This window comes from Lutjanus erythropterus, chromosome 4 (genome assembly GCF_056507025.1).
Source record: "Lutjanus erythropterus isolate fLutEry1 chromosome 4, fLutEry1.hap2, whole genome shotgun sequence".
Classification (NCBI taxonomy): domain Eukaryota; kingdom Metazoa; phylum Chordata; class Actinopteri; order Lutjaniformes; family Lutjanidae; genus Lutjanus; species Lutjanus erythropterus.
The window spans coordinates 39,678,434-39,706,143 of record NC_139320.1 but is presented as its reverse complement, the minus strand read 5'-3'; the positions used below and the strand labels follow the sequence as shown (position 1 = coordinate 39,706,143).

The 27,710-nt window shown below is 39.2% G+C and overlaps 1 protein-coding gene across 1 annotated transcript in view; it reads left to right on the top strand.

Moving 5' to 3' along the window:
• Window positions 1-27,710, top strand: part of pitpnm3 (PITPNM family member 3) — a 150,814-nt gene that overhangs the window by 40,507 nt on the left and 82,597 nt on the right. The window contains exon 3 of the mRNA XM_084717946.1: window positions 22,014-22,124. Within this exon, the coding sequence (XP_084574072.1) occupies window positions 22,014-22,124 (111 nt within the window). The remainder of the gene's footprint in view (window positions 1-22,013; window positions 22,125-27,710) is intronic.

The window sequence follows — 27,710 nt, the reverse complement described above, 5'->3', positions numbered from 1 at the left end:
TAGTACATTAGCCAAACAGAAGATATTTTTTGTTGAGATAATTTAATTTTTGACACTATATTTTGTACTTATGACAGTGAAAACACTACCGCTTTTGTCCACAGAGGCCTCCAGAATCAATACAATGTAAAAGTTTCTTGTAATAGCTTTAAATATTAAGCTACAGCATGCAACCAGTTAGCTTAGCTTAGCCAAAAGACTGGAAGCTGGGGGGAGTAGCCAGTCTGGTTTGGTCCAAAGGTTAAAAAACAAAAAAAAACCCTAACCCTAATGCTCATTTACATTTACGGCAATCATAGAACTTCAACTGTTAGTGTGTCTGGCTAGCTTACTACCTGCAGTAACGTTACCTACAGCCAAACTTGTGTTTGAAAACACTACATTTGCCAAACTCATGGCTCACACTCAGGCGAATGTGGGCTTTTGCTCTAAACCAGATTATCTTAGACCAGGTTTTCTTATCCCAGGACTTTTTCCTGGGGTGATCATCATCCCAGCTAGCTATGTAACCATCTCAATGTAATACCTGCACTTCCTTTTCCCATGTTAGTCATTAGAGTGTTTCTGTCATCTTTGTATAAATATATTCATTGTATTTCACCATCTGATGAAAGATTGCTTGGATGTATTAAATCTGCCACCATTATCTCTGTACACTGCATATGAGTTGTGTGAAAATGGAAAGCAACAGTAACTCAGAAAGGTGGGGCTTCGTGAAGGGTCACTTTGTACAAAACTGCTAAAGTGTAAAATTGACACATTTTACTTCCTTTCAGGAAGTCTCTGCACCTAGTTAGGATATAACGCCACATAAAACTTCAAATTGTTGTTTTTACACTTTGGATTTTTTCCACTGGTTCTCCAAGCTCCCAGTCTAGTTGCACCGCTGACCGAACTGACTAGCTAACAGCGTCCACAGTTATCAGTTAGCGGTTACTCTGGCAATATGCTGCCCCCGATTTGTTTGGAATATGAATTCTACAGGTGGCCAATTCTTTAACGCACCTTTTAATCTTCACATGTAAAAAAAAAAATCCCTTGCATTATCCTTCCAAGCTGCTTGAAACCATGGCTGTTCCAATCAACAAAGAAGCTTCTTTTGTTGTTCGCTAATGGGATTGCTAGTTGCACAGCTAACTGAGTTAACTAGCTAACGGCAGCTGCAGTTAACAGTAGTTAGCAGTTACTCTGGTGATATTCTGCCTCATGTTTGTTTGGAGTGTGAATCCAACAGGTCACACATCTAACCCTTGGCAAGAATGAACTATTCTTTCAAAGCTTGTGTGGTAAAATTTGATTTACAATGTAGCTTAAGATTGGTGTGAATATATTATTGTGCCAGCAAGTTTCATAATCATTACAGTTTTTGTTCTCATTCATTTCAGGCTTTTTTTTTTTCTAATTGACTTATTATTTGCTGCCTCGTTCTGTGGAGGTGAACCATTTCACGTCTCATTTTGTTATCTCTCAACACTGTAGCTCTCAACTTTGTAGCACATCAATAATTTTCAGGTCTTGGGTTGTGAAAAAGATTGCATTATCCTCCCTAGCTCCGTGAAAGCATGGCTGTTCCAATCAACAAAGAAGGTTTATTATAAAAGGAACCACGCTGAAAGATGATATATAATAAAGCTAGTTTAATTTTGTGAAGAAAGAGTTTTGAAGAGTGTGTGTATGGGTTTTTTTTTGTTGTTGTGGTTGCTGTGTGACTTTATTGTCTGAGGTCAGGGTGAATGTGGAGCTCAGGCCTTCAGAAAAGGCAACAGAGCGAGTTATTCCAAACATAAACATATGCTCGGTATGAAGGATGCCTCCCTTAAAAGGGAAACCAGAACAAGGCCATGAAAGGGTTGTTGAAATTATGGCTCCCTGTAGTCGCTCGCTAACGGCAAGACTGTGACTCTCAATCTTAGCTGCGTATAACCAGTCTGCTAGTTTTTATTTCCACCAGGCAGGCACACTGGATATATGTTTTCTTTAGCCAGAAGTAATTTCAGCTTTTTATAGAAAAGAGAAAGTGAAAGCTCGAGACTGAAGAGTGATTGAGAGGGTGTTTGTCATATTATAGGCCTACCACTCAAACCATCACAGTAAGCTTGGGGGGAGTTTTATTTATGTGGTTATGATGGATGCTTTCATCCACACTGTGTAACCCAGTGGACTCAGAAAAACCATGAAAATGCATGAAAACCGTCAGGAATTTGCTCTGTTTTCTGCTAAAAAGATGAGCCTTGACTCTTATGGTTACCGTTTGTGTGTTTTCTTGCCGTTTGTCTTGCTCCTGCACTGTCTCTCTCAACTATATATTATTTTGTAAACGTACAGTCTTGTCTGGTGCCTCTTGAAAACAAGATGATGCTCAAGTGGCTCATCCTGCAGACAATAGATTTTGAATTTGAATGCCTAGAAATGGCTATACTCCAATGTTTTCTTATGTTGCTCTTTTGAGACACTTCAGTGTACAGTACATGGCCAGTGGCGGTGTTACAGCTGCTCCAAGCTGATGAAAGGCTGTGCTGCTGCAGCACGAAGCTTTGTGTTCACAAGTGCAGTCCACAAGAATTTGACCATTTTGTTGTTTTTCCCTCTTTAATCCAGCTGATTGGATTTAAAATTAAACACTGGGCCTTATGCAAGAACTACTAATACAAACAGAGGTATTCTTAAATAGTGTGTATGACTGATTCAGGAAAACGTGTTCACCAATTTTCTCGTATTTTGAATTTTCTTTAAGATGTGAAAACAATTTGCGAGCAGACCTGTGTAGGAGTCGTTGAGTCAGTCTGCTGTTATCCAAACCAATGTTTTCCACTAATGACTGTATATTTCGTTAGTTTAAAGACACTTTGAGTTTGAAAAATAAATTACACTTCATAATTATGTCGACATTATCCTGTTTGACTGCATTTCATTGTTCATTTAATGATGTATCATTACCTGCTGTAAGGTGTATTGGGCATATATCTTCATACGCAGGTGTATGACGTCACTGTCCAGGTGAACATCTTCAGTTATCCTGTCCTCTGTCTCACGATGCAAACTTCCCCTTCACCCCCTCCTCCCGCTGCAGCCATCGATCACCTCGCTGTGGCGAGGTGCTTTTCTTTTTCTTTGAAGCCATTTTCATATTGAGACATTTCTACTTTATTTCACTGACAGTCCGACCCTCAGGTAACACAGCATTAAAAGCACTCTTTTAGAAGCTCCTTTAATTCCACTTTCCTTTATGGATCTCTTTAATCAGAATTTCAAAACTCTGAGCTTGCAAAGTTCTTCTTTTTACTCTTAGAGGCCATTTTCATGAATGAACAGTTCCTGACATATGGGGCAGTAAGTGTAGCCTTATATGTTGTTATTGGGGTGTCATGCTAATTAGAAGTCTTATGCTGAATCTGATGTGGCATGTTTGTACGAGCCCTTTTGTAAAAAGGGCTGTTGAGGGCTGTTATCCTTGAGCATGTTTCTGGATGTTAACAATCATATTGGGTCAGTAATATAGGACTATTCACTCTTTTTTATGCATCATCTCTCAAAATAGGGTCCTAAACATTAAGCCAAAGCAGCCAAGGACTTATTTTATGGCTGCTGAAATGTTATTTCCAGACCTCAAACCAGCTGATTGTGTTTCACTTCTTAAAGAAACAAACTGAAGGCAAAATGGCTCTGAAATAAGCAAGAAGTGAAAATGGATGTAGTGCAGGTCTGGCAGAGCCTCACCGGGAAAGCTGCCAAGTGTCTGCTGTTGTCTGTGGCTCAGGAACTTCAGACATTTTCAGTTGTAGTCATTGATTGTAAAGGAACTGCAGCTAAATATTAAACCGTCAATGTGTTTGCGATGACAGCCTGACATCAAACTTAAAACAACTGTTTGGTTTTATCTTTTAACATTACATTAAACTCAGTCTTATGTGGATGGTTTTGACATCTGCCACCCTGATCTCAACTACAGTGATAGATTGTGGATGTGTCATAAAGATGTCATTAGGTTTTATTACACTTTCTTGTTCTTTTATAACTGTGTTGTGATGAATTCCCCTGACCACAACTCTGGTACCATTTGGACTTGTCCACTGACAAGTGACAATGAGAAGACAAGAGTCATAAACATTAAAAAAGAACCCCATTTACATGGCAGGTGTCATGTCATGGTATGACAGTGTCATGTCAGTCTGATGCACTCCTCCTTAAATAAAGCGCTGATACAACGATTGAGTTTAGGTACTGAGTTCTTGAATGTTAAATGAGGAGTTGTACAAAAACTTTTACTAAATAAAATGCAGTTAACATTGACAAAACTATTATTTAAATAAGAAACTAAAAAAGTTTTTTTTCTTTGTTGTTTTACTTCATCTGATTTGAGGTAGCCTTATAAAGACAGAGGTATGCCAGCCATTCCCACATATAAGAACTCCACGGCCCCTGTTTGAAGTCTGAAAATATTCTGGGTCCCACCCAAACCTTCAATCTCAACTCTGATCAACACGTGAGACTAATCACACCAAAAATAATATGCAAGATACGTTCTGGTGTTGTTGGTGTCCAGAGGAGACACAGGAGAGGGAGGGGGAGCGCTTGTTTTGTGTGAGCGCGGCAGCAGGCGTCCAGCAAGAGCGGTGCAGGCAGAGGCAGGAGGAGAAAGAAAACGGAGGAAAGTCACAGCGGCAGCTCCCTGATGCCAAAAATGAAACATATGTGCGTCCTAATGAGATGTATCGATATGCTAGTGTTGCATCGATTTGTTTCTGATTCATGTTAAGCTTTTTACCGATACAGGCCGTCTGAACCGATGCACTCGTATCAAATTAAAGTGGATGCATGAGTGAATCCTAACACCCCTGTTAAAAACAGTTTATTTTTCATTACCTCTCAAGGACCACCTGCAGAGCATTCGTGAATAACTGCACAGATTCTAAAACTCTTTGAAGCAAATTTGTGATTTATGATTTATCTGAATAAAACTCATGAAACTCACTTATGAAGAAAAGAACATAAAGAATAATAGAAATCTGAGCCCGAGATGCCAACATTATACAGACATCAGATGGTGACCTATCCACAAAATAAATCTTCCTCTAGAACAGGGAGGCAGTTATGAAACTCATCAATGTGTGTGTGTGTGTGTGTGTGTGTGTGTGTGTGTTGTTTCTAATGAGAACTGAGACGGAGGTTCAGTTTCTGTCAGCTGATGTTGTTGTGTGTCAGTCGGTATTTGTGTGACATGGTGAGGAGGCAGCACAGCTGTTGGCTGAATGGTTTGATGCTGTCATCTCTGTTGATCAACCCTTCTGACATCTGCGCAGAGCCCCCCAACACACACACACACACACACATTGTCACGGCCCCCCCAGCTGGCCCGCAGTGTCGATGAAAACAGGAGTGTATCACAGACCGCTGTCGGAGCAGAGAGTCTCGCACCAACATGCAGACACACACAAAGATCAAACTGAAGATACTGACGGGCTTCATGACCCGTCCACCTCGAACGTCATTTCCACTGTCAACTATAAAACGTTCATTTTCCAACAGAGGAAGGTAAAGCCACAGTTTATCTGAAGCTCTCAAATGTGAGTGTTCAAATGAAAGACGGGAGATAAGAGGACATTGAAGCTCACACTGAAAGAAGAAAAGCAAAATCCAAAGCAGTCGTCTTATGAAAAGGTTAAATTTTTTATTCCGTTCATTCGGAAAATGCTTTCCTACTGGTTTGAAGCTTTGTGCTCAGTGAAGAAGCCACATGCAGAAACGTGGCAGAGCATCTGAAGTTTTACTTTGAACAAGCCAATAGAATAAAGGCTTTTTTCAACCACTTATTACGAAAAGCACCATGCATTTATTTTCTTTGATGTTGCTACCGCACAAAAAGACCTTTTATTGAATAATTTGTGGATGCTTTAATATTGCAAGGTCTTCTCAGTATTTTGCTCACATATCATGACTTTACTTTGCCAATAGCAGCATCTCATCTTCAGTTTGCTGAAAAAGCTCAGTGGGATTGAAGACTGAATTTTAAATGTTTGTTTAACAAGATGAAACTCTGTGCTTCATGCAGAAAACTCTACGTTGATGTTGTGGGCTGAGGATGAGCGTAAGATTTGTTATCTGTGAGATTGGAAGATAATATTTAGATTTCTTTAGCCTTGTGTGTTCTTTATTTCAAAAAATAATCAAGAAAAGCTTCATAAAGTAACATTTCTTGATGATTAAACCCTGATAACAGAACAAATTTATACATTTTTGGTGCAGGCTATCAGAGAGAAAAGAGATGCTTCTTGTATTTCTGAAAAACAGAAATACTAAGAAGACCCGGCCAAAATGGCAGCCTGAAGTATGTGATTAGTTTGTCGGTAGATTATTCTTGTTGTTTTAAAAAGGCGCTCTTCAGGTTATCGCCTCCTAAAACAACCACTTGTAGCTGCCAGCCTCCTATGACGGGGGGCAAACGGATAATTTGAAACCTGGCAGGACGGATTCTCACGTGATTTTGTGACCTTGTGAACGTAGCTGCCTCGCAAAGTAAAATCATTGCCGCTCTTGACAGGAAATACAAATACACAAAGAAGAGACTAAATCCAGATCAAATAAAGCAGTAGCATTTCTCAGTTACAAGGACGTGGGTTTAATATTTTCCAAGGGGACTATATTATGAAGATGTAGTGGACTATTCCAAGTCAGGGAAGCAAAGTAAGAGAAGCTTTTCCATCAGCTCACTGCAAACTTGTGGAACCTGCTAAAGAAACTACCTGTTGGAACGAAGCTAAAGACGGCTGCAGTTTTTGGTCTGTGTCAGGAGATTTCATAAATAAGAGAGGGAAGTTTACCCAGCATGCCCACACCCCTGTTATTTATTCAGGTACAGTTGTAGAAGTACTTGTGTAAAGAAAAAGGGCTGTGATAAAAGTAGAAGTACTGATTCAACTTCAGGTAAAAGTGAAAAAAATACAAGCTTTGAAATGTACTACTGTATAAAAATAAAAATGTTTCCCCCTGAAGGACATTTCTACCAGCTGTTTGGGCAAACCTAACTAAACCTCACCTTTTCTCCACTGTGGAGTCTCCCTCTCGGTGTTATTATGTCTTTTATGTTGTTTTCATCTGTCATGGTTGTGTGTGATATGCACTGATGGATACACCAAGAAATCGTCTTTTCTATTTATTGTTGTCCCATCAATTTAGGTTGAAATCAGTCTTGATGATGGGAAAGTGGTGCTCTATGATGGAATAAAAATAATCAATAATTCCCCTCCAATGCATAAAAACTAAAGTAATGAACCTGTTTATAAGAAGGGGAAAGTACAAATATCTGTGTTTAAAAGAAAGTTGTCAGAAAAATAAATACTCAAAGTCCAAATATCTGAAAACTCTACATAAGTAACTAGGTATTTGTATGCTGTTAATTCTCATCTTCGGCACACAGTGGGAAGCAGACATAGTGTACAAAAGGCATCATCACCATTGTACAAAACACTTAATAACAGCATGCACAGGTTGCACAACGAGAATGTTCTGTTCTGTGTTGTCTCATAGACATATATCTTTTAATGGATCTCTCAGTAATGTGTTCCAGCTCTTTCATGGCTGTTTTTGCCACTGGTAGCAGCAGCAGCAGCAGCGGCAGCAGTGGGGAGTATTTATCCAGGATTGCCTTCACTTCCTCTTTTCACTCCATGTGAAAAAATCAGATGAATTCTACTTGCCCTCCACTTGCCTGTGGTAATGAAAATGAAAAATCATATCGATCTTCTTCAACCCAGCGTACTGATGATATCTCCCACTGCTCCACCTCCACCTTACAGCCCTCCAGCATCACTCAACCCCCGTTTACATCTCAGATATGTAAAACTACACGGGTTTGTGCACGAGCGTGAAAAGTCTAATTTTTTACCTCATGACTGAGCGTGCCCACAGGCTCCTCTGGCGAATGCCAACTCAATTGTCACATTGTTTATTGATGTGAGCCGTTGACAAATTTGCTGTGTGTTAATCCAGATTTGTTATTTGATGACATGAATTTAAATAATGAGGCGAATTGACAGATTGAGCCTGAAAGGAAATTCATGGTGTTGGCTGCTCCCGCAGTTTAATGCCATAATAAATTTGCCATGGGAGGTAAAACATGTTTACATGCAAGTAGGACATCTATCTATTATAAGACTGCTAGCTTATTATGCTGCTGTATTCCACCCTGCACTATGTGAGGATGGAAACTGGGGTGGCTGTGTTTTGCCAGATGGAAATCTCTTTGAGAAAAGTCGTTAATAAAGCTTATTAGGATAGGAAGAAGATCATAAATCCTGCTGGGGCAATTATATAAGCTCATCATTACATAGTAAATTGAATTCTAGCACACTTAAAGGAATAATTTGACATTTTGGGGGAAAAAAATGCGTGCTTGCTTTCTTGCCAAGTGGATCGATGCTGCTCATGTCTTTCCATTAAATATGGAGCTACAGCCAGCAACTGGTTACCGTAGATTAGCACAAAGACTGAAAGCAGGCAGAAACAGCCAGCCTGCCTCTGTCCAAAGGTACAAAATCTGCAAACAAACAAACAAACGAACAAAAACTCCATTGTTTATCCTAAGATAAGCTCACCGTCTAAGCTAAGTTTATGCTAAGCTAACTGTTTTCAGGCTCTTCATGTTGACTGAACAGATATGAGAAAAATATTGGTCGGTATTGAAATGATATTTCTCATCCGACTCATGGCAAGTATTCAAAATGTCAAACTATACTTTAAAAGCATGACGTTTTCCTAAAAATATATAGACTCATACAAACATAATCCCTCTAAATCATCCCTTATGACCAACTAGAAGTGTGTGTTGGTGTCTGTATCTGCAGAGACCCTGCAGCCGTCCTTTCCTTATTTTCTCATTATTTTGCTGTCATTATTTGACGTCGTGGTAATAAGACTCAACAATCAGCTATCTCTCTGGTGTGTTTACAAACAACTCAGACAAATCCTACTTATTCTACGTTTAAGAGGTTGAGTAAATGTTCGCATCATTGACCAAAAGTGATGACATTCAAATGGAAGGGCGAAGCAGGTTTTGTGCACCATGAGTTTATTTTCTCATCTAGCTCCATTTTAATTAGTTTTTTGTTAATTCTCAGTATTTTGTACATGTGGCTGATTAGCATTTTGTCTCTCCAACACAAAGGAAACAAAGTCACAGGAATTTGGAAACGGCTGATACGAGTTTATGGTGAAGATTCATCAATTACATTTGTCCGAGGGCCAGAGGTTTTCCAAGCAGACACTGAGGGAACTGGACTTTCAAATTAAATAAATTCTATTTATGCAGGACTTACTATCCTTAATTGTTTGATATTTTCATTTTTCATAAAATTAATGTGTGTCCCAAAGCCCAAAATGACTTTCACAAATGTCTTGTTTTGTGCACAACCCAAAAAGTTCAGTTTATTGTCAAGAAGGAGTAAAGAACCTAAAAGAAAATCTAGAAATATAATTGCAGAATGCAGTCCTGTTTGGCAGGAAATATTAATCACCTTTAAGTTCATTTGGTTTTACTGGTGGAAGCAGCAGATATGCTTTAATACAGCAGGTCACAGAATTCTGGGGGCAGCAAAACAAACTTCTGCACTTTTAATAAAGAAGTCGGGAAATAATAAGTGATTCTGTGAGCGACCATGATCTGATTTCATGCTGCACACAGCATGAGTCTGAACAGCAAACGTGAAAGGAGTTGTTAGCTCGGCGGAGGCTTGCAGCCCACTGTGGCTGCTCCACTTTGTTACATTAGTCCCTGGAATATTTTCAACCTGATCTGCTGTCAACAAATGACCTTAAATGCCTGTTGTCTTGTTTTTGTTGATCTGTTTTTGATGAACAATAGAGGACAGCGATAAGCTCACTCACAAACACATCGCATTGCCTGTGAGTACTTGAATAATAAATAATAATTAATACAATTCAACTCGTATTTCACTAGTTAAATGCCTTTTGTGTGAGTCTGCAGCACTAGAAATGTTCAGTTTTCCGTAGTAGTGACTTTCTACAGCATTTTTTCCAAGTTATGACCACAGACACCCAGTTTGTAATACTGCAGATATACAGTATCAATATTGCAATACTTTCATCAGTGGCCAGTCTGCTGGGCAGATGGGAAGCGTTGGCAGGCTGGATGATCCCTTCTTTACTGCCCATCCTCCCATTCATCTTCATGAGTCTGCAGACGTGAATGGTTCAAACTTACTTTCCAAAAAATGTCATCAGTCTCAAGGTGTAAATCTAAAACTGGCCCTCGCAAAGATAGAAACACTGGAGCACACGGGCACATTTACACACATCTCATTCCACATTGATTTTGTTTGTCTGAGCTGTTGGCGAGAGAACGACAGTGTGTTCATCAGCGGGTGTGAAGTAATCCGCTCGATCCCCTCGCCTGCCTTCACTCACCTTAATCTCACATCTATGTGACAGATCTGAGGAAGACTAAATGAATGATACATTTTGTCTTGTTTTCTTATTTTCTGTTGCATGTGCCGTGTAAAATAATAATAATAATAAATTCATCAGTCAGTGTATTTACTCTGTATCTCTGCTTCTTTCTCTGTATTTTCATGTTCGTTCATGGTACATTTTTTGTAAGCTATCTAAAAAACAAGTTATGAGTGCAGGTGGATTTAATGTTGTGAACCAGCAGACCTTGTACTGAATAACAGTTTATTAAATTTTGGCAGCCATCCAGATCTTGCATTTCTTAGACAAGTGTTGTTTTTTTTAACTGGCAAGAATTATGCAGCTTTCACATTTTGGTGGTAAAGTCCAAAATCCAGGTCATCGAAGGCTAAACAGGAATTGATTTATGCAACATTTTAATGGGGAATCAAAGCGTGGAGATGTAAATATAAGCTATTTGGGAATTTGCCCAGTGCTTAGATTTAAAAAAAAAAAACCTACAGAAAAAGACCTCTTGCTAGAAGTTAACATCTCCTGCAGTGGATTTGAACGATTGAAGTGGAGACATTTTTCATTCTAAACCAGTCGCTGCAGGTGGTGAGTTCACTGATTACTTCTTTCTCTCTGGTTGAAGGTTTGTTTATCTGTGACATCGGCTGCTGCAGTGTGTGATTTTAACGAAGCTGTTCTTGCACAACACCTGTGTCATATAACCAGCTGCACACAATTGTCATGACACTGACACACAGAGTATACAGTTAGCTTATCTTTGGGAACGTAAAAGAAGAGATGAAACTTTAATGATCCTCCCAGAGGGATATAAAGTAAATACAGATGGGAATTCATGATAATATAAAGAGATTACAAGTATATAAAATAGGGATAGCATTAAAGTTTTATTAACAGTACAAAGTAAATAGTATACTTATGTGAAATTATATGGGCCATGTACACGTACATAAAAATATACTTACATAAAGTGCTGTGGCTTGCAGAGGCACACTATAAAAGAGAATCTGATAAGTGAGTTACACTTATAACTTTCAGATAAATGTGTTGCCAAGTGTCTCATATGACCAGGCTCTAGAACTGAGATGTAGGGGAAAGTGATTGTGCAAAATCGTGTAGAGAGAAGACAAGATATTGTAGTTCACATACAGTCAAAATGCATAAAAGTGAGTAAAAAAATAAACAGCATAAAACAATGCATGAACCACGTGAAGTCAATACGACAATTGTGTGGTTTTCAAATTTTAACATGATATGTGAGCTACTATAAAAATAATTTGAATGTTTTAGTTAAAATAAGTTTTTTTTAAATTTCCTGAAGAGTAACGGTTTCGGCCTGACAGTGATGACTTGCTAATTAAAACTGAAAAGAAGTACAACTGAGACTGATGGGGATGTCATTTGGCAGGTGTGTAGTTAAAAACAGAAAATGCTGGACAAATTAAAATCTTGGCCTGGCCTGGATTGGCCTGAACTTTGACCTTGACGGTGAAGCTTTCCCCTAGGCTACACCGCAAACATCATCTCGGCATCACGGTCCCGTGATGACAGTGATCACGCCAAACTGAAGCATCTGTCTATACAAGATCCGTCTTGTCTTGACATTTAAAAGTGTCAGCAGCAAACGAGCAGCCAAACTTTGTGGGCAGTGTGCAGTTTCCCTTCGAAATGTGTTAATATTCCTGATCTGTTTTCCATCAATACAATGTACATTATTGTTATGTAAGCACAGCAGTGTGTGTGCATGCAATGGGTTTGGATGAGCAAAAGAGAGGAAAGAAAAATTTAGAGTGTCTGTGGCTCTGCTCAGAGCAGACAGATGTTGACAATCAGAGCAGGAGGTTTGAAGTTTAGTAGTGAAGTTATTTAGTGGCAGTAAATGTACAGTTTGCCCATGAATAAACACTGCAGATAAAGTTCAAAAACTACCTGTGTGTTGCCCTCCAGCTGCTGGGTAATGTGAAGCAAGAGTCTGTTCGATTACAAACCAGAGTGATCTTCTACCTGGCTCAGAAGTACACTCTGCTCCACCAAGGTTACAAAATGTAGATAAATACATGTATTCAGTGCCTTTTTATTGGGCATCAACCTTGAATTTCCGCATATATTGTTGAAAAAATAGTGAAGTCGTGAAGCCTAAAAACGCATCAGGTCACGATTACACCTGTGAGGTGCAGCTGAGATGTGTGACACACAAAGCTGGTACCCACAGCTGTATAGATTTAAATGACACTGTCTCTGTTGTGTGAGACGTGAACGAGGACAGGACAGGAGACATCAGCTAATGTCTATTCCATCCCTGCCTCCAAAGTCTCTAAAGTCAACTTGATGAGCAAGAGAGTGTTGAGCAGTCGTGAACAGGTAGGCAGTGTCAAGTGTGCGCTTGTCACAGCCTTGTGCTTGTGGGACCACATTTGTGCACAGGGTTCGCTTTTCTAATTACAGATACTGTTGTGTGCAGTCGGATCATGTACACACTCCTCTTCTTTTATGTGCACACATTTTGAGACTAATTAAATATCACCGAGGAGCTCCATTTCTTGGTTTTTATCAGTCTTTTGCCTCTTTGCAGAAGTCTTCTTCATCTCTTCAAAACAAAAAAACACCCCAGCTTTGGAATACTGATTTGGACCTTGATTACCATGGCAACATTAGAAGCTTTGAAGCATTCGGGTCGGCCCTCATGGTGCTAGATAAGAAGTCAGAGGATCAACAAAGTGAATGTCTAAACAGATTCCATGAAAATCCATTCAAAAGTTGAGAAATTTAATTCAAAGCCACAAACGTGAACCTCATTGCGGTGCCAGGGTTGGAGGAACACCAAAATAATGAAAACTTTGATCTTCTGGTGGTGCCAGAGGAAATGTCAAGGGATCACCAAATCTATTAGGGTTCATCCCCTGGTGACAATGAATATGTGCACCAAATTTCATGGCAGAATTTTAATGGGGAATCAAAGCGTGGAGATGTAAATATAAGCTATTTGGGAATTTGCCCAGTGCTTAGATTTGAAAAAAAAAAAAAAACCTACAGAAAAAGACCTCTTGCTAGAAGTTAACATCTCCTGCAGTGGATTTGAACGATTGAAGTGGAGACATTTTTCATTCTAAACCAGTCGCTGCAGGTGGTGAGTTGTTGTTGAGATATTTCAGTTTGGACCAAAGTGATGGACTGAACAACTAACATCCTTTGAACAATGATACCGATATACTTAAATATACATGTATAAGTACATGTATATTTTTGCCATTATAAGCCCTAAAGCATTTACTGTTTAAGAACACGCCTTCTATTCAATTTTTCCCTCACTTCTATGTATCCGATTACAGATATATTGTCTGGTTATGAGCTCTACTCGTGGTGTTTCAGTGCCATCCATCTTCGGTAGCCTACTTACCTGACAGACTCATTCTGTTTATGCCATTGTACAGGATAATCCCCTAAGCAATCTCATTTTCATAGTGCGTCATCGGAAGTTGAAAGGGCCTAAAATAAAACCAGAAAGAGTATTTAGGTAATTCCACAGCTGCAACTGATGCATGATGATGAGATCAAGAAATTGAGCATTGCTGGCGGGAAAAAAAAAAAAAAAAGTAGTGCTGGAGGTCAATTGAGGCCGTTTCGTCATCGTTTAACAATCCTGGCATCTATTCGTCTATCTTCCACCCTGACACTTACTCACTGTGAGCTGACAGGTTGAAGGATGTTTCTAAATCTCTTTTGTCTCCCTGGAGGCTGCCGGCTGCAGGCACATCTCACACTTCTGCTCCTCTTTTCTCCTGGTGTTCAAATCTGGCTCTGCTGCTCTCTCAATCCAACAGCACACTCTTGGAAATAAATGTGCTAACTAGAACAATAAAGGGCTTTAGCTTGTCCCCAAAGGAGAGCCCATTTTGGTTCTGGGTAAACGCTTTTATAAAGTTAATATGAAGGGGTTCTCCCCAGAACCTCTTCATATTATCTTTCTAAAAAAAAAAAAACCTTGACGAAAGCAATGGTTGAGAACTCTTACTTCCAAAAAGGGTTCTTTGGATTAAAATGGCACCCTCCGCCCTTCAGGAGGAACCCTTTTGGAAACATTATATCTAAGAATGCAGCAGATATGGTAGCTTTAATCACTTGACTCTATTCTCTTGATTATTTGTGCGTTTAGTTTCTGTGGATTGTGAGATATTTTTTTTTTCTTCTTCTTTTTTTATTCAGCTCACAGAGGAGCTTCTGTTTTGGCTGCGAGCATCTCTGCTCAGCTCTCCCTGTAGGAGGTGATTCAGTAACCTGCATTTTCAGGGTTTGGTATAAAGCCTGCTTTGCATTCTCCTCCTGTCCAAACACAGGCTTTCTTACATCCTGCAACGCTTTGTTCAGATCCAGTACGCATCTCTGTGAGACTCTTTCTTGCTGCTCTTTGTGCTTGTCTCTGTATATTTGAATCTGCAAGTGTGTGTTGTGTCGCTGCATCATTTAATTCAGCTCAGTATTGTATGACCAGAGGGGAGAGAGGGCACTAAAGTGAGGAGGCAGTCAGAGCAGAGATAGCGAAAGACAAACTGTGACCGGGAGACTGGCTGCTGTGTGATCCAAATGGACAAGCTGTGTGGACCCACGTCAGAGTCTCTCAGAGCTGCCAGGCAGGAATGTGTGAGAGCGGAGAGGAGAGGAGAGGAGAGGAGTCTGTCAGGTAGAGGGTTTTCTTCCTGCATGACTCATCCTGTCGTAGACTGTCTTGGGTGACAGTCTGTGACGAGTAGACAGCCGTTTTGGTCATGCTGAACCACACACGCCAGGCTTTTTTTCTGGTTGAGAAACATTCAGATATCCTGCACTAAAACAGAGTTCATCATATAATGTGATAATGTTTTAAAGGGCTTGCATGCCATCGCTTCTGCTCTCAGTTTCAGATTTCAGATCTCTGCTGGGAATTACATGAAGTCTATCACAGGGTGTGTACAAGGCAGCAAGGAAAATGCAGCCAAGTAGACAGACAAGTTGACAACAGTTCACTGATTTTTATAGTAAAATGGTTGCCAAAGGCAGCAAGTCCAGACAACAGTAGCTGAGAATTCACAAGTTGAGAGGAATGGAGCAACTAAAAGGTACAGGCATGTAGGAAATCAGGTTTGGGCTCAGAGGCCATATTACAGAAACTTCCTAACTAGCAGATCCTATCTTAACTGTTTGGTAACCATGGTAATCATAATTACAGATGAACTGTTCCTAGATCAGTATTCCTGTCTGAACTTAAGATAGGATAAGACAGTGTATTACAAAAGCATCTTACCTTCCCAAAATCTTAAACTCCTAACTTTGGGATAATGTTGAGCTGTCCTAACTTTCACTTGTCCATCTGTAGTAGATGCTAACTACCTAACTGTAGTTAACAGTATTGTTTGCTAACATTAGCTAACAGAAATGTTTGCTAACATTAGCTAACAGTAGTGTTACCTTATAGTCACTAATGCGAGTGTTAGCTAATCTGTTTTCACAGAATGAGTGAGTGTCTGTAAATGAGTCATAAGAAATCATTAATAAACTTGTAGAAGGTTTTGATATTTATACTGGTAAACTGCAAAATGTTAATGTAGTTTGGCAGGCAGTGACACAGGCAGCCACTTAACTCATCATCCAGACTGTGTTATTTCAGAGCAGGTTTTTGTTTTCAGAAGAAGAAAACAACTTTACATTGACAGACAGTTATAAAAAAGCTTCTCTGCCTTGTCTGTAGATGAGAGGGTGGAGGGAAACAACTTGCTTCAACCATAGATAGTATATTAAACAGGATTACAGCCTATTTAATATACAGTCTGTGGTTCCAAATTGCAATTTTGCACGTGCGGTGGCTACATATTGTGCCTTTGAGATAAAAAGTTTCTGTTACATGGGCCCAGGTTTAAGATCCTGGGAAGCAAAGGCACAAAGCAACATTAATGATCTGGCATCTGGCCAGGGAAAAAGGGGCTGGCATACAGACTGGTGTGACTGCAGGAAGACGTGAGAGTCAGGTGACACAGGATTGATGGGAATGTCAGAGGGCGTCTGGGTGGACAGGTGGGTTGCTGAATGGTAATGATTTCAAAGCTTCATAGAAATGCAGGGGCCTGGGGAAGTGGGAATAGATGCTCCCTGTCGGATGCCGCCGTTGCCTCCCCAGGTGTCCTACCAACCGGCGCAGAGCATTGTTCATTGCAGAAGCCATCTGCCTGGTGAACAAGGAAGTGAAGGACAATTCAGTTCTCTGTCTGGAGCTTGGCACATGAAATAATTAAATACCGATGTGCCATGTGGACTATTTCCTTATTTATTTATTTTTTTTAATGTTTATTTATGTTGTTTATTTATTTTTTTAAATGCAATTGCACTATCTGCTTAACATGGTGCCAAACAGCTCTGCCTGGTAATCGTATGTCTGTCCATATGTCTGTTTCCTTACCGTGCCCAAAATCAAATTGCTTTAATGGATTAATAAAGTTGTATTGGATTTAATGTTGCAGAAAGAAGAGACAGAGAGGCAGTATGGGCAAACATTAAAACAACTGAGGCAGCTGTCGTGACAGGATCACCAAACTAAATGTAATAATAAGAATGGTTTCACTCCATTTGGCTGTGTGGGTGCAGCAGAGGGCTAGAAAAAACATGTTCAAATCAAAACTATGGTTTATTACTTATTGGATTTTTATTTTCGTAGCTTTTGTAGAACTGCACTCACCAAAGTTATTGCTAAAATATTGGAATGTGGAGATATTGCTGAAAACAGATCCAACGAGACAAGAAGCACAAGTGGTCAGGCAGGTTGTACAAAGCAGTGGATTACTGTATCTAACACTTTCTCTGAAGATAAAACTGAAAGCAAGTGCTGATTTCACCATTATCATTTGCTTTCTCTTCTTGGCGAATTTGCAGGTTTTGTTTAAAACCTGTTTGACTTCGTGTTTGCCCTTAAAAGTCTATTTGTTCAGCTCTGTGTCCTAGAGATTACTTTTATATACGACTAAATTGCAACAGCATGTTTTAAGGGACATCATTAAAGTCCACCTCCAATCATGTTTTAAACAATATATGCTTTGCAATAAGTAATAAATTGTCTGATATATGTATTTTTTGCAAAATAAGTCAAAATACCTTGTTAAAATGGCTTGCATATAGCACTACACCTTGCCTTCATTTAGTATTCAAGGTTTCATGAATATGCAAATTGTTTCCACCCTCTCCACCCCCGCCACCCACCACCCCTACCCCTTCATAACTGCACCTGGCGTCTCCTCTGTTTTTTCGAGTAAATCATGATAACTAGCTACATTTCAGCTGTTTCAAAGCAAGAAATGCTCAAACATGATATTCATTGCTTATTTGTTTACAAGGTTAAAAATGTGATTTTCACTGGAGGGGGTCTTTAAAAAAAAACCACTTGTTGTAGCTTAAACAAAAGTGCTTTTGTTACAGGAGTCTGAACTCCAGATGGTGGTGTCAAAGTCCTGCACTTTGTATGCCCAACAGTAACCTCAACCACCTCTGTGTGAATCCAGTGCAATATTTACAGTACCAGTCAAAAGTGTTTTTTCTTTATCTTTTCTAAGAAATGGTTCAGATAATACCAACAGTGTGCAAAGCTGTCATGGAAGCATAAGGTGTCTACTTTGATGAATGTACATTATCAAAGAACAAAAAACTTTTGTACACTTCGTAGGTCAACAGGTGTGTCGGAGAAGACCATGGATTGACAGTAAAAAAGTGTTATTAAACCTTTGAGTCTTTAATATTTTTGATTCTTAAAAAGTAAAAAGATATTTTGTCTCGTTTACCTATTTTTTGCTTTCTACATAATTCCACATATTTCCATATTTCATAGTTTTATTGACTCCAGTATTAATCTCACCTGGTGAAGTGGCTGAAATTGCGAGATCACGAGACCACACGATCACGCAAGGATCCATCTTGCCAGGTTTCGAGCTATCTATTTGTGTCTGCACCAGAAGTGGTACAGCCAGTCATTGTCCTGGGAGGGACTACTGGAAGCTACAGGTGTGTTTTTAAGTGTGATGACAGTGAGAAGCGTCCATGGAAATGACTTGTTTTGAACAAACAACTGTGGTTCCTGAAGAGGTTGGCGTAGATACTGTTCTGATACTGAGATGTTTTCACTCTCCGGCTTCGGCAATCGTTTGATCTGATTGGTTGAAGTTAGCTTGTGTTAGATGTGAGAGACAGACGGTTCATCCAATCACCTGCCAAGTGTTTTTTGAAAGTGCTTGCCCGTTTTCAAACAGTTTCAAAAGATGACTTCCCTGATGGTTCTGTCTAACAAACCGTCTGGTGTGTCATGTTAATACTAATCTACAGTGTAGAAAAACAATAAAAAACAAACTTTTGACTGGTACTGTAAAAGTATTGTTTCCAAGAAGTGTGGTCTGTGAAAATATTCCAGGCAGGACTTACAGCTGCATTGTCACCACAACATAATTATGAGAGCAATTTAGTAATATACAATCATTATTTCTTTGAAACGGTGGATTTGTTAGTGTTGCTGTCATGTTCAGAGATATCAGCAATTGTAGAGCTGATGTTGTAATAAACCTGTAGTTTTCCCATAAGGATTTCTTGTTGACTTATTGACGACTGTTGGCAATATGGAGCAATGTTTTCATGAACACATCCTTGTTTTGTTTGTATCTCATGCTCTAATATCACATGTACAAGGACACACATACAGGCCGTTGTTCTCACACTACTCCATGAAATGCCAATAAATATATCAATGTGCCCTCTAAAGGGCAGGGAAGTAGATTGTTGTTGTTTGATGGTGTATATACACGGACAAGAAAACTGCAGGTTTCATTATATTGCCTTACACACTGTGTTTTTGCATGAAACAGTGAATGCAAACAGTGTTTGTTGACAAGGAAACTCCACAGGGTTCCTTTAAACGGAGTGCAGGCAGCACACTTTGCAGCATAACATTTAATGTATAACACTGAATCTTTATGAGCTAATAATCAAACAGCAGCCAGCACAGTGTGTCTGAAGGTTTGATAATGCTTCTGGTGGAGGATGATGCAGTAGAGAAGACAGATAAATATCTGGTCAAATGTCTGGTCATGCTTGGGGAGTGAAGGATTACATGTTATGGGATTACATTATGAGGATACAAACAAATTAACCGCATTCCATTATAGTTACAAAAATAAGACAATCAGATTATGTTTTATAAAAATGGGTATTATTGGCAGGATTACAATTTTCAAAAGAGTTTTGAAAATAAAGAATGATTTACTATCATGTACAGTGTGCACACATTACAACACTTAATGATTCTCTCAACACCACTCTGGTCACAGTGAAACCAGCTAATATAACAGTTGCCAATTCATTACCTCTTGAAAAAATACATTAATTAGGTGGAAGTTTCACCTTTGTCTTTGTCTCAACATTTAATTTACTGGTAAGACCAATAGAGTTGGGCGATATGTTAAAATCTTCCAAATGATCATCGTCAGCGAATCCATCGGCGATTGGTGATATCTTCGTCCCTCCTCCCACATCCTCCCGTCTTCTCCAGTTTCAGCTGGGAGATGGCGAATTCACTAAGTTATGCATGTTGCAACGTGTCCTCCCTCTTTTACCGAACTAAGACGACCTTAATTGGCTCCTTGGAAAACACACTTAATTCAAGCTCGACAGAAAAATGTGTGAAACTCACCAAAACTGTCGTTGTTAATCTGTCCACTCTTCCAACAATCACCAACTCTGGTTTGGTCAAAATAAATTTTTAATCCACTGTGTGAAAAGAGTGTAAAGAGCCTGACTCTGTAGGCTGTTTTCCTCTCACTCGTCACCCAGCTGAGAGCACTCATGGTCGGCTGAGTGGGTGTGGACTGTGCCGCTGGATGAAAGCAGGGTGCAGAGCAAAGGCTGTCATTCTGCAGACTATTACACTAGCAAAATAAAATGACAAATATCACCCTGAAAATCACCAGAAAAGGAATCAGTGATGGATACAGCCCATCATCAATAGACAGGCAGGATTTTGAAAAGGGTATTCCAAGGGTTGATCATATATTTGTACTGAAACATGCTGTGGAATTATTTTGTTTTACAAAAAGGAGCCTGTTCTGTTGATTATAGTAAAGCCTTTGATATGGTATGGAGAGATGCACTTTGGTTGAAATTGCAGAAATCAGGTAATGGTAGATTGTTTAAGGCTATTGTGAATATATGTAAACACATTAAGTCCTGTGTCTTTGCAAAAGGAGCCAAATCAGAGTTTTTTGTTAGTTTGACTGGAGTTCGACAGGGTAAAAATCTATCCCCACTATTATTTGCACTATTTATAAATGACCTTGAAGACTTTCTGGTACAAAGTGGATGTGAACTAGCTAGTCTTGATGATGCCATGATAGATAGTTATATTAAACTTAAGGTATTAATGTATGCAGATGACACTATCTTAATCTTAAGTTAGCTCCACAGACCAACTGCTAATGTTAGCTACACAGAACAACTTCTGCTGCAACTACTGCCGTGGACAGGATCAACAGATATTTTAGCCACTTGAAAAAAGTCCATCTTAAAAAAATCAATATTAATTTAAGTTTATATTACACAGGGAATATTTTAAGTGCTTAACTTTGCCATCTGCCAACTGCTGTTTTACAAGCTAAATGTTGCTCTCTTAAAACCAACCAAATTACACAGAATAACCATAAACATTACCTACACAAACCAACCGCTAACTTTAGCTACAAAGACCAAATGCTAACACTAGTTACACAGAAAACCCCCCCACTAATGTTAGCTACACAGACCAACTGCTAACTTTATCTACACAAAATAACACTAATGTAAGTTATACACATACACCGCTAATGCTAGCTACACAGACGAAGAGTAAGCATTAGAATGACGACTAATATTACATGCTACACAGACAAATGGCTAATGTTAGAGGTCTTTCATATTGTGATACTTGGATTAGGCACAACTAGGTAATTAGTAACTGTGCAGGAATACATTTTTCATGTAACCCAATCGTTCTAGTAGTCCAGTTTATTAAACTGTGATGCCAGTGTTTTTAGGTGGATTAAATCTGTGTAAAAATCATTCAAGCCAAATTTACATCGTAATCTCTGGACAGCTTGCTAATGTTGGCAAAGGCAGCACAATAACTATTGCATTTGTCTTCAGCCATGACTAGCCATGTGAAAGATGTTTGTGTGTTTACCAATATCTGTTGTTTGCCATGTTGTTGGCATGTTGTCATGTGGCAGTTTTATTTACTTGCTGCATATTAAGCCGTCCATCCAGTCCATTCAAGCTGGCATAAGCAGCATTTACTGTTTGCTAAGCTGAATTTAAATGAAATGGGAAAAAAATCACATCAGAACTGTTTGTTGGGTGCTACACTGAAAAAAAAATCATCTAGGAATTTTGAGATAACAACTAAATTTTTCTCATTAACTTTACATGAATATACAAGTTTTATTTATTCAAGATAAACAGACTTTAATTTCTAATATGTATTTTTCATCTTTGCTTCACTGTCTTACTCCTCTTTGTGTATGTGTGTACTTGTGTGTGTATGTGTGTCCCAGCAGATGTTATGGAGGGGAAGAGTGCCATTCTGCTGGGTATGAGTCAGTGGAACTCAAATGACCTGGTGGAGCAGATTGAGACTCTGGGACACATGGAGGACCAGTCGCATGGTATCCACACACACACATGCACACATGAATAATGACTCTAATACACACACAGACACACAAGCACAAGGCACTGTGCATTTTGCTCGCTCACACGTCCAGAATGAGGGTTCAAATGATCTGGAATGAGTCTTCCACTGAATGATGATGATGATGGCTCGTCTGTAGATGGACTGTAGCTTCTATTTAAAGGGGTCGTTCAGTCAGCACACCCCTAGTTTGGAGAAGCAGAGAGGATTGTCAGCATGGAAGCTGAACATCAGTTCACATTTGCAGTATTTGCACAGCTTTACTTTGCCATTAGATAGCCTTTTCTGTCAGGGAATACAAGGCACATATCACTTTCCAACCCTACCAAACTCCATGGGGAAAATCAGTAATTGTACCTTGCAGAACACAGGAGTCTGGTTTCTTTGGAGCAATAACGTTGGTTTCCCAGAAAAGACTTTCTGACAGCAAAGTAAAGAGGTGAAACTAGTTAGAATTAAATTAAACTGATGTTGAGTTTTTATTTTTGACGTGGACCTTCATTAAGTTTCTAAAACCCGTTTTGCTGTTGACCCACTGCAGTACATTACTTAGCTTCCTATGCTGGTACTCCTGCTGCTTCTTAAAACTGGGGGCATGCTGACCAGCAGCTAGTACCTCATACAACCCCACATCAAATAATTCAAACTGTCCCTTTAAGTCATTTTTGACCACTAGGTGGTAGAAAGGATCAAAAAACTACACTGATTCCACCTTATCATTAATGTCGCATACGAGGGTTTCACATCAAATAGTGGAAAAAGGACTTGTGAGCACTTAATTATTGATGCTTTAGATGAGCACAAATAAACAGAACCACATACTGTTGTGCGCAGAAGATGAACATAATGGTGGCTGAGATCCAACATGCAGATATGTGATGCATTTCCAGCTCATTTCTCTGTCTCCGTCCTTGGCGATGCCTGAGGAAGAGCACTGAGCTTGAAACATGTGCACATCCGTGTTTGCCCTCTGCTGTTTCACATCCAAAGCCTCACTGATAATAAATTTGCAAGCAAAAGAGTTTCAATACGTTTCATTTCTGTTTAAAGCTACCATCAAATTTCATGGCACATCCTGACAAGACTAGAAATGGGTTGAATGCAGATACGTGTGGATGCTCAGCTTCCCCTTTCTCTTTCATCTTATCCAGTCTATTCCCCAAAACGAAATGACTTAATGTGGCTCCTAAAAAGTAAATATGAACCTTTTCTTCAGTGCTCAATGAACAGAATTTCCTTTGATTTTGATTTTTTTTCTGCTTAGTTTTATGTCTGTCCTCCCTGTATGCTTTTGCTTTCAGGCCCTGAGGACCAACATGGCAAAATGTTGCTCTTTATCTTTGCCTGAACCCCAGATTGAAGGACTTTTCTTGATCCTTTCTCAGACAATAAGCGCCATTCATTATTCAGTAAATCTGGAATGTCTTGTGTTTGTTTGTATGAAGTAAAATCATCTGAAACAATAAAACAGACAGATGTTGTGTCTGTACAGCGCAGCTGAAATATTTGTGAAACAGTGTTGTTAGTAGAAATATCATATTTCAGCAGGTTTTCAAATCAGTCATCAACGGTACTCTTGCACTGCCAGATCTCCACAGCGCTGACACAGCAGTGTTGAAATAGATTTGTCTCCACACATTACCATTCTGCTATAGGGGGAAAAAATCCTCTGGCTTGTTTGTATTTCTTTAAACCAATCACAGTTGTTTTGGGTAGTGGAAAGCCCAGGATGCAGCAACGGTCCCTCTGCACACTTTCCAGCTGTTCCTTCCATTTTTGTGTGCAATTTAGTGATTGATTGATTTGAAGACAAAAATGTCGAAATTTTTTCCTGATGAAGAATTTTCTCACTAGAGACCATGATAATAAATTGGTAACTTTGTGCCCACTGTGCATGGTAGTATATTGTTCTTTATTTTAAAATTGCAGTCATGCTAATAATTCCCCCTTTTACTAAATGTAGTTTCCCTTTTTTGAGACCAGATTTAATAATCCTGTTAGATGTAATCTGTTACTCCTCAAGCCTGGCAAAGGTGGAGTCAGCGTGGCGGGCAAAAGAATCCCCCGCTCTGCTCCACCTACATAATGTGTTGGGTCTGTGCCCCATGTATTTCACTTGATAACTAACATTTTCAGTGTGTAGGTCGCTAGCTCAGAGGTTGTTGTTGTTGTTGTTGTTTCCTATAGTGACAAGAATTTTGAAAACTGTATGGGGACAGTTGCACACACTTGTTGCGTGGAGTTCAACTTTGGCAAACTCTGACCATCAAAGCAGCAGTGCGGTCTCACTCCTGCATTTGCGCAAATGTGAATGCCATAAGTGCAGATAGACAGTGTCTGAAATAAGCAGCCAGTGGGGCCACAGACTGAATCCAGTGAGTCAGACAACATCAGCACAGACTTTAAAACTATTCTTCCAGTGTATTCTTTGTGTGAGAAAGTCATTTAAATAGATTCATTTATCAAGGTCTCTGGTGAGGTTATCCAACCGCTGTAACTGAATAACGTATCGCCCAGAGATTTAACAGCACAGTAATAAAAATTCAGTTTGTGTCTTCAAACATCATGAATCAGTGCTGGGATTCATTCAGATGAGTGCTTACTAATATAATAGCTGAACTCCCGTGGCACAGGGCTACATGTAAAAGAACTTTGAATCACAGTTGTCAGGAATAAATATTTAAATTTTTAGTCTCAGTTACGGTTTCAAAGCTAAGTATGAATGTTAAGGGTTGTTGTTATTGATCAACATATCATATGCAGAAATAAAAATTCAAATCACATTGTTGAAACCATTTATTTTTTTGCTCAATTGTCCAAAGATAAAATCCTTCTTTACTATATTACCCAATACAACAGGGGGTAAAAACTAAGCGGCATTAAATTGGAGTCAGTTTAATCATATAGAACAAAATCAATGATAATAACATGGTTTCAACGGAAATTGTGTTTTATAGCTCCTCTGTCAGCCCTGCCCTGATAGCCTAGCACTTGTTTCTTGTTTTGTTTACTGATAAATGGGCCGGCTCTCGTCGTAAAGGTCAAATCTGAGGTTTGACAAACTGAAGTGGACGCTTTTAATCACTGCGGTTCAGTGGGAGAGTAGTCTGGTCCTGCAGAGACGAAAGAAGCTGCTCCTGCAGGGATGCTGTACTAAGTCATGTGGTGCTAACCGAAGAAGTGGGTACATTGTGAATATTTAACACCCCCCACACACCCCATCAACAGACCACTCACAAAACCAATAATGACCTGTGAAGTGCTCTGCTGTAGCAGCAGTAACAAGTCACGGTTATTGTAGTGCTCCGGAGCGAGGCTAACAGCAGCACTGCTGTCTAAATAAATGTAATAACAGTTTTTCATGAACAAAACATGAATAGCTGTGCCATTTGTTGAAAGAAAATGTATTTTTTCAAGTCTGTCTTAAAGCATACGTCTGGTGATATTTCATAGTTTTTTTTGTCAGCAAATCCCCAAACCATCAATGAATTCATCCAACAAACCAAAGTGTGGAATAATACTAAAGTCTTACACCTCAATATACTGCGCACATACAGTATTTTCTGTTATTATCCTTAGCGGTCAGTTAGACATTTGAAATTTGTTCTTTTCCAAAGTTATGATATTTGCAGAATAAGAGTTTGTCGCTGGATAGTGTTTTGTTGCAGAGCTTTGGCAGGGAGATACCTCCTGGCTGACACATGCAGGTTTGTTACAGAGAAGAAATCCCAGCAGTGAACCTATGTACTAATGCCAGGATTAAGACAATCACCTGGGCCCTTTATTCCAAAACCTTTAATCTCAATCAGAATTATCTAGATATTTTATCCCTTTGTTTGTTATCCCAGATAAAACTGATCTTGTAGGTTTTGTCCTGGTTTTTGGAAATTTCTGATATCACAAGATCAGAATTACAGAGGTCTTTGAATTGGCCTCCATCTGTTGCTCAAAGTAACATTTCATTAGCACAGACATGTTTAAAAGTACTTTATTATTATTTATTAAATGATAAATATTAATCATCCTACCAGGACCACTGGAGTCTCTGTAATGAAATATTCAGTGACCAGGATTATTTGGCTGTCTTTAGTTTTTGACAACAATTTGCAACAGTTTGAGTGTTTTATACCACAGCAGACTGGTAATTCAAAATTCCGACTTTCCAGTTGACATTGAACGCACCATAATGCATGAGAACTTCAAGGAGATAAAGAGGGAGACGAGACAGAGGAGACGAGTGAATTTGATTTGGATCTATCTGTCTTTTTCAAACTGTAACAGAAACTCATGTCTTCGGTGTAGTTCATACGCCTCATGCTACATGATTAACAAAAGTTTTTATGTCACCTCCACATTTCTGTCCATACTCGCATCGCCCCTTCTCTCTCTGCAGCAACCACACTTCTGTTTTTAACAGCTGACGAAGTGAGTGCCATCACTGCACTCAGGAGTGAACGTCACTCACGATCATTGATTGAAAACTGATCCGTTCAGATTCACCGTTCACCAAAAAAAATGAGCACATTCAATGAACACAACAACGCTGGTGTCATTTTCAGCTTGTTTCTGCTGAACAACCCAAGAAATCTGTTACTGCAGGTTTAAGGACTTTTTAAAAAAAAAGTATTTTATTTATGATTTTGTTCCTTTTTCACACAGTAGAAAAATAGACAAATAGACATGACAAAACAGAACAAAATAAAACAAACAAACTGCCAGTTCACAGAAAAGGTGCACATGTACTCATCAATCCTTAGAGTGACTGAAATCTCCACAAGTGGATTATGGGTTAGACAAGGTTAAAGGACTTTTAAGTCAGGAATGTAAATGACTCAATATCATGTCTGACAGTTTTAAGTAGGCACACTTGAAGTAAAGATAAATTGATGAAAACAAACCATTTAAAATCACACATACTGTGTATTACAAAGCACACAGTGAGGTGACTGAAGAGAGCTGCTGACTGGATAGGACAGGAGGATTGTGTAGTTGATCGCTTCCTGCTGTCACTGTTGTCAGTTTCTGTCTCTCGGCTCCTGCATCAGAGTCAGATAACAGAAATTTAGGTCCTTCTGAGTGCGCCATTTCTCCATTAATGACAGGGTGTCTGGTGTTAGCTGTGCACACATCAGTGGTGCTCGAAAAGTTAAGTACACTCAGGGCCCATTGAAAAAAAATAACCCTGCTATAGAGCGCCGGGGATATGTTACCTTATATGGAGTGTGTGATGTATATGGTGTCTGTAAGAGACATTATTACGTAGTCATGCAGCATCTTTTCTTTAAATGTGTATATGCCCTCAGTTTCTTCAGACTATTACTCACTGAGACCACCTCTCTTTATCTCGTATAATGTATGAAAACATTACGAGTACGCCGGACAGTCTTATTTACAAAATAGAAAAGGCGGCAAAGATTAGATATTCCCACAGTAATATAATCAATGTGAAGCTGTGTCTCATACAGCAGGTGCTTTCCATTTCAATCACACCACATGACTCAGACGGCAAAGCATGTGTGCAAACACTGGTAATATCGCATAAATTTGTTTTCCAGCAAAC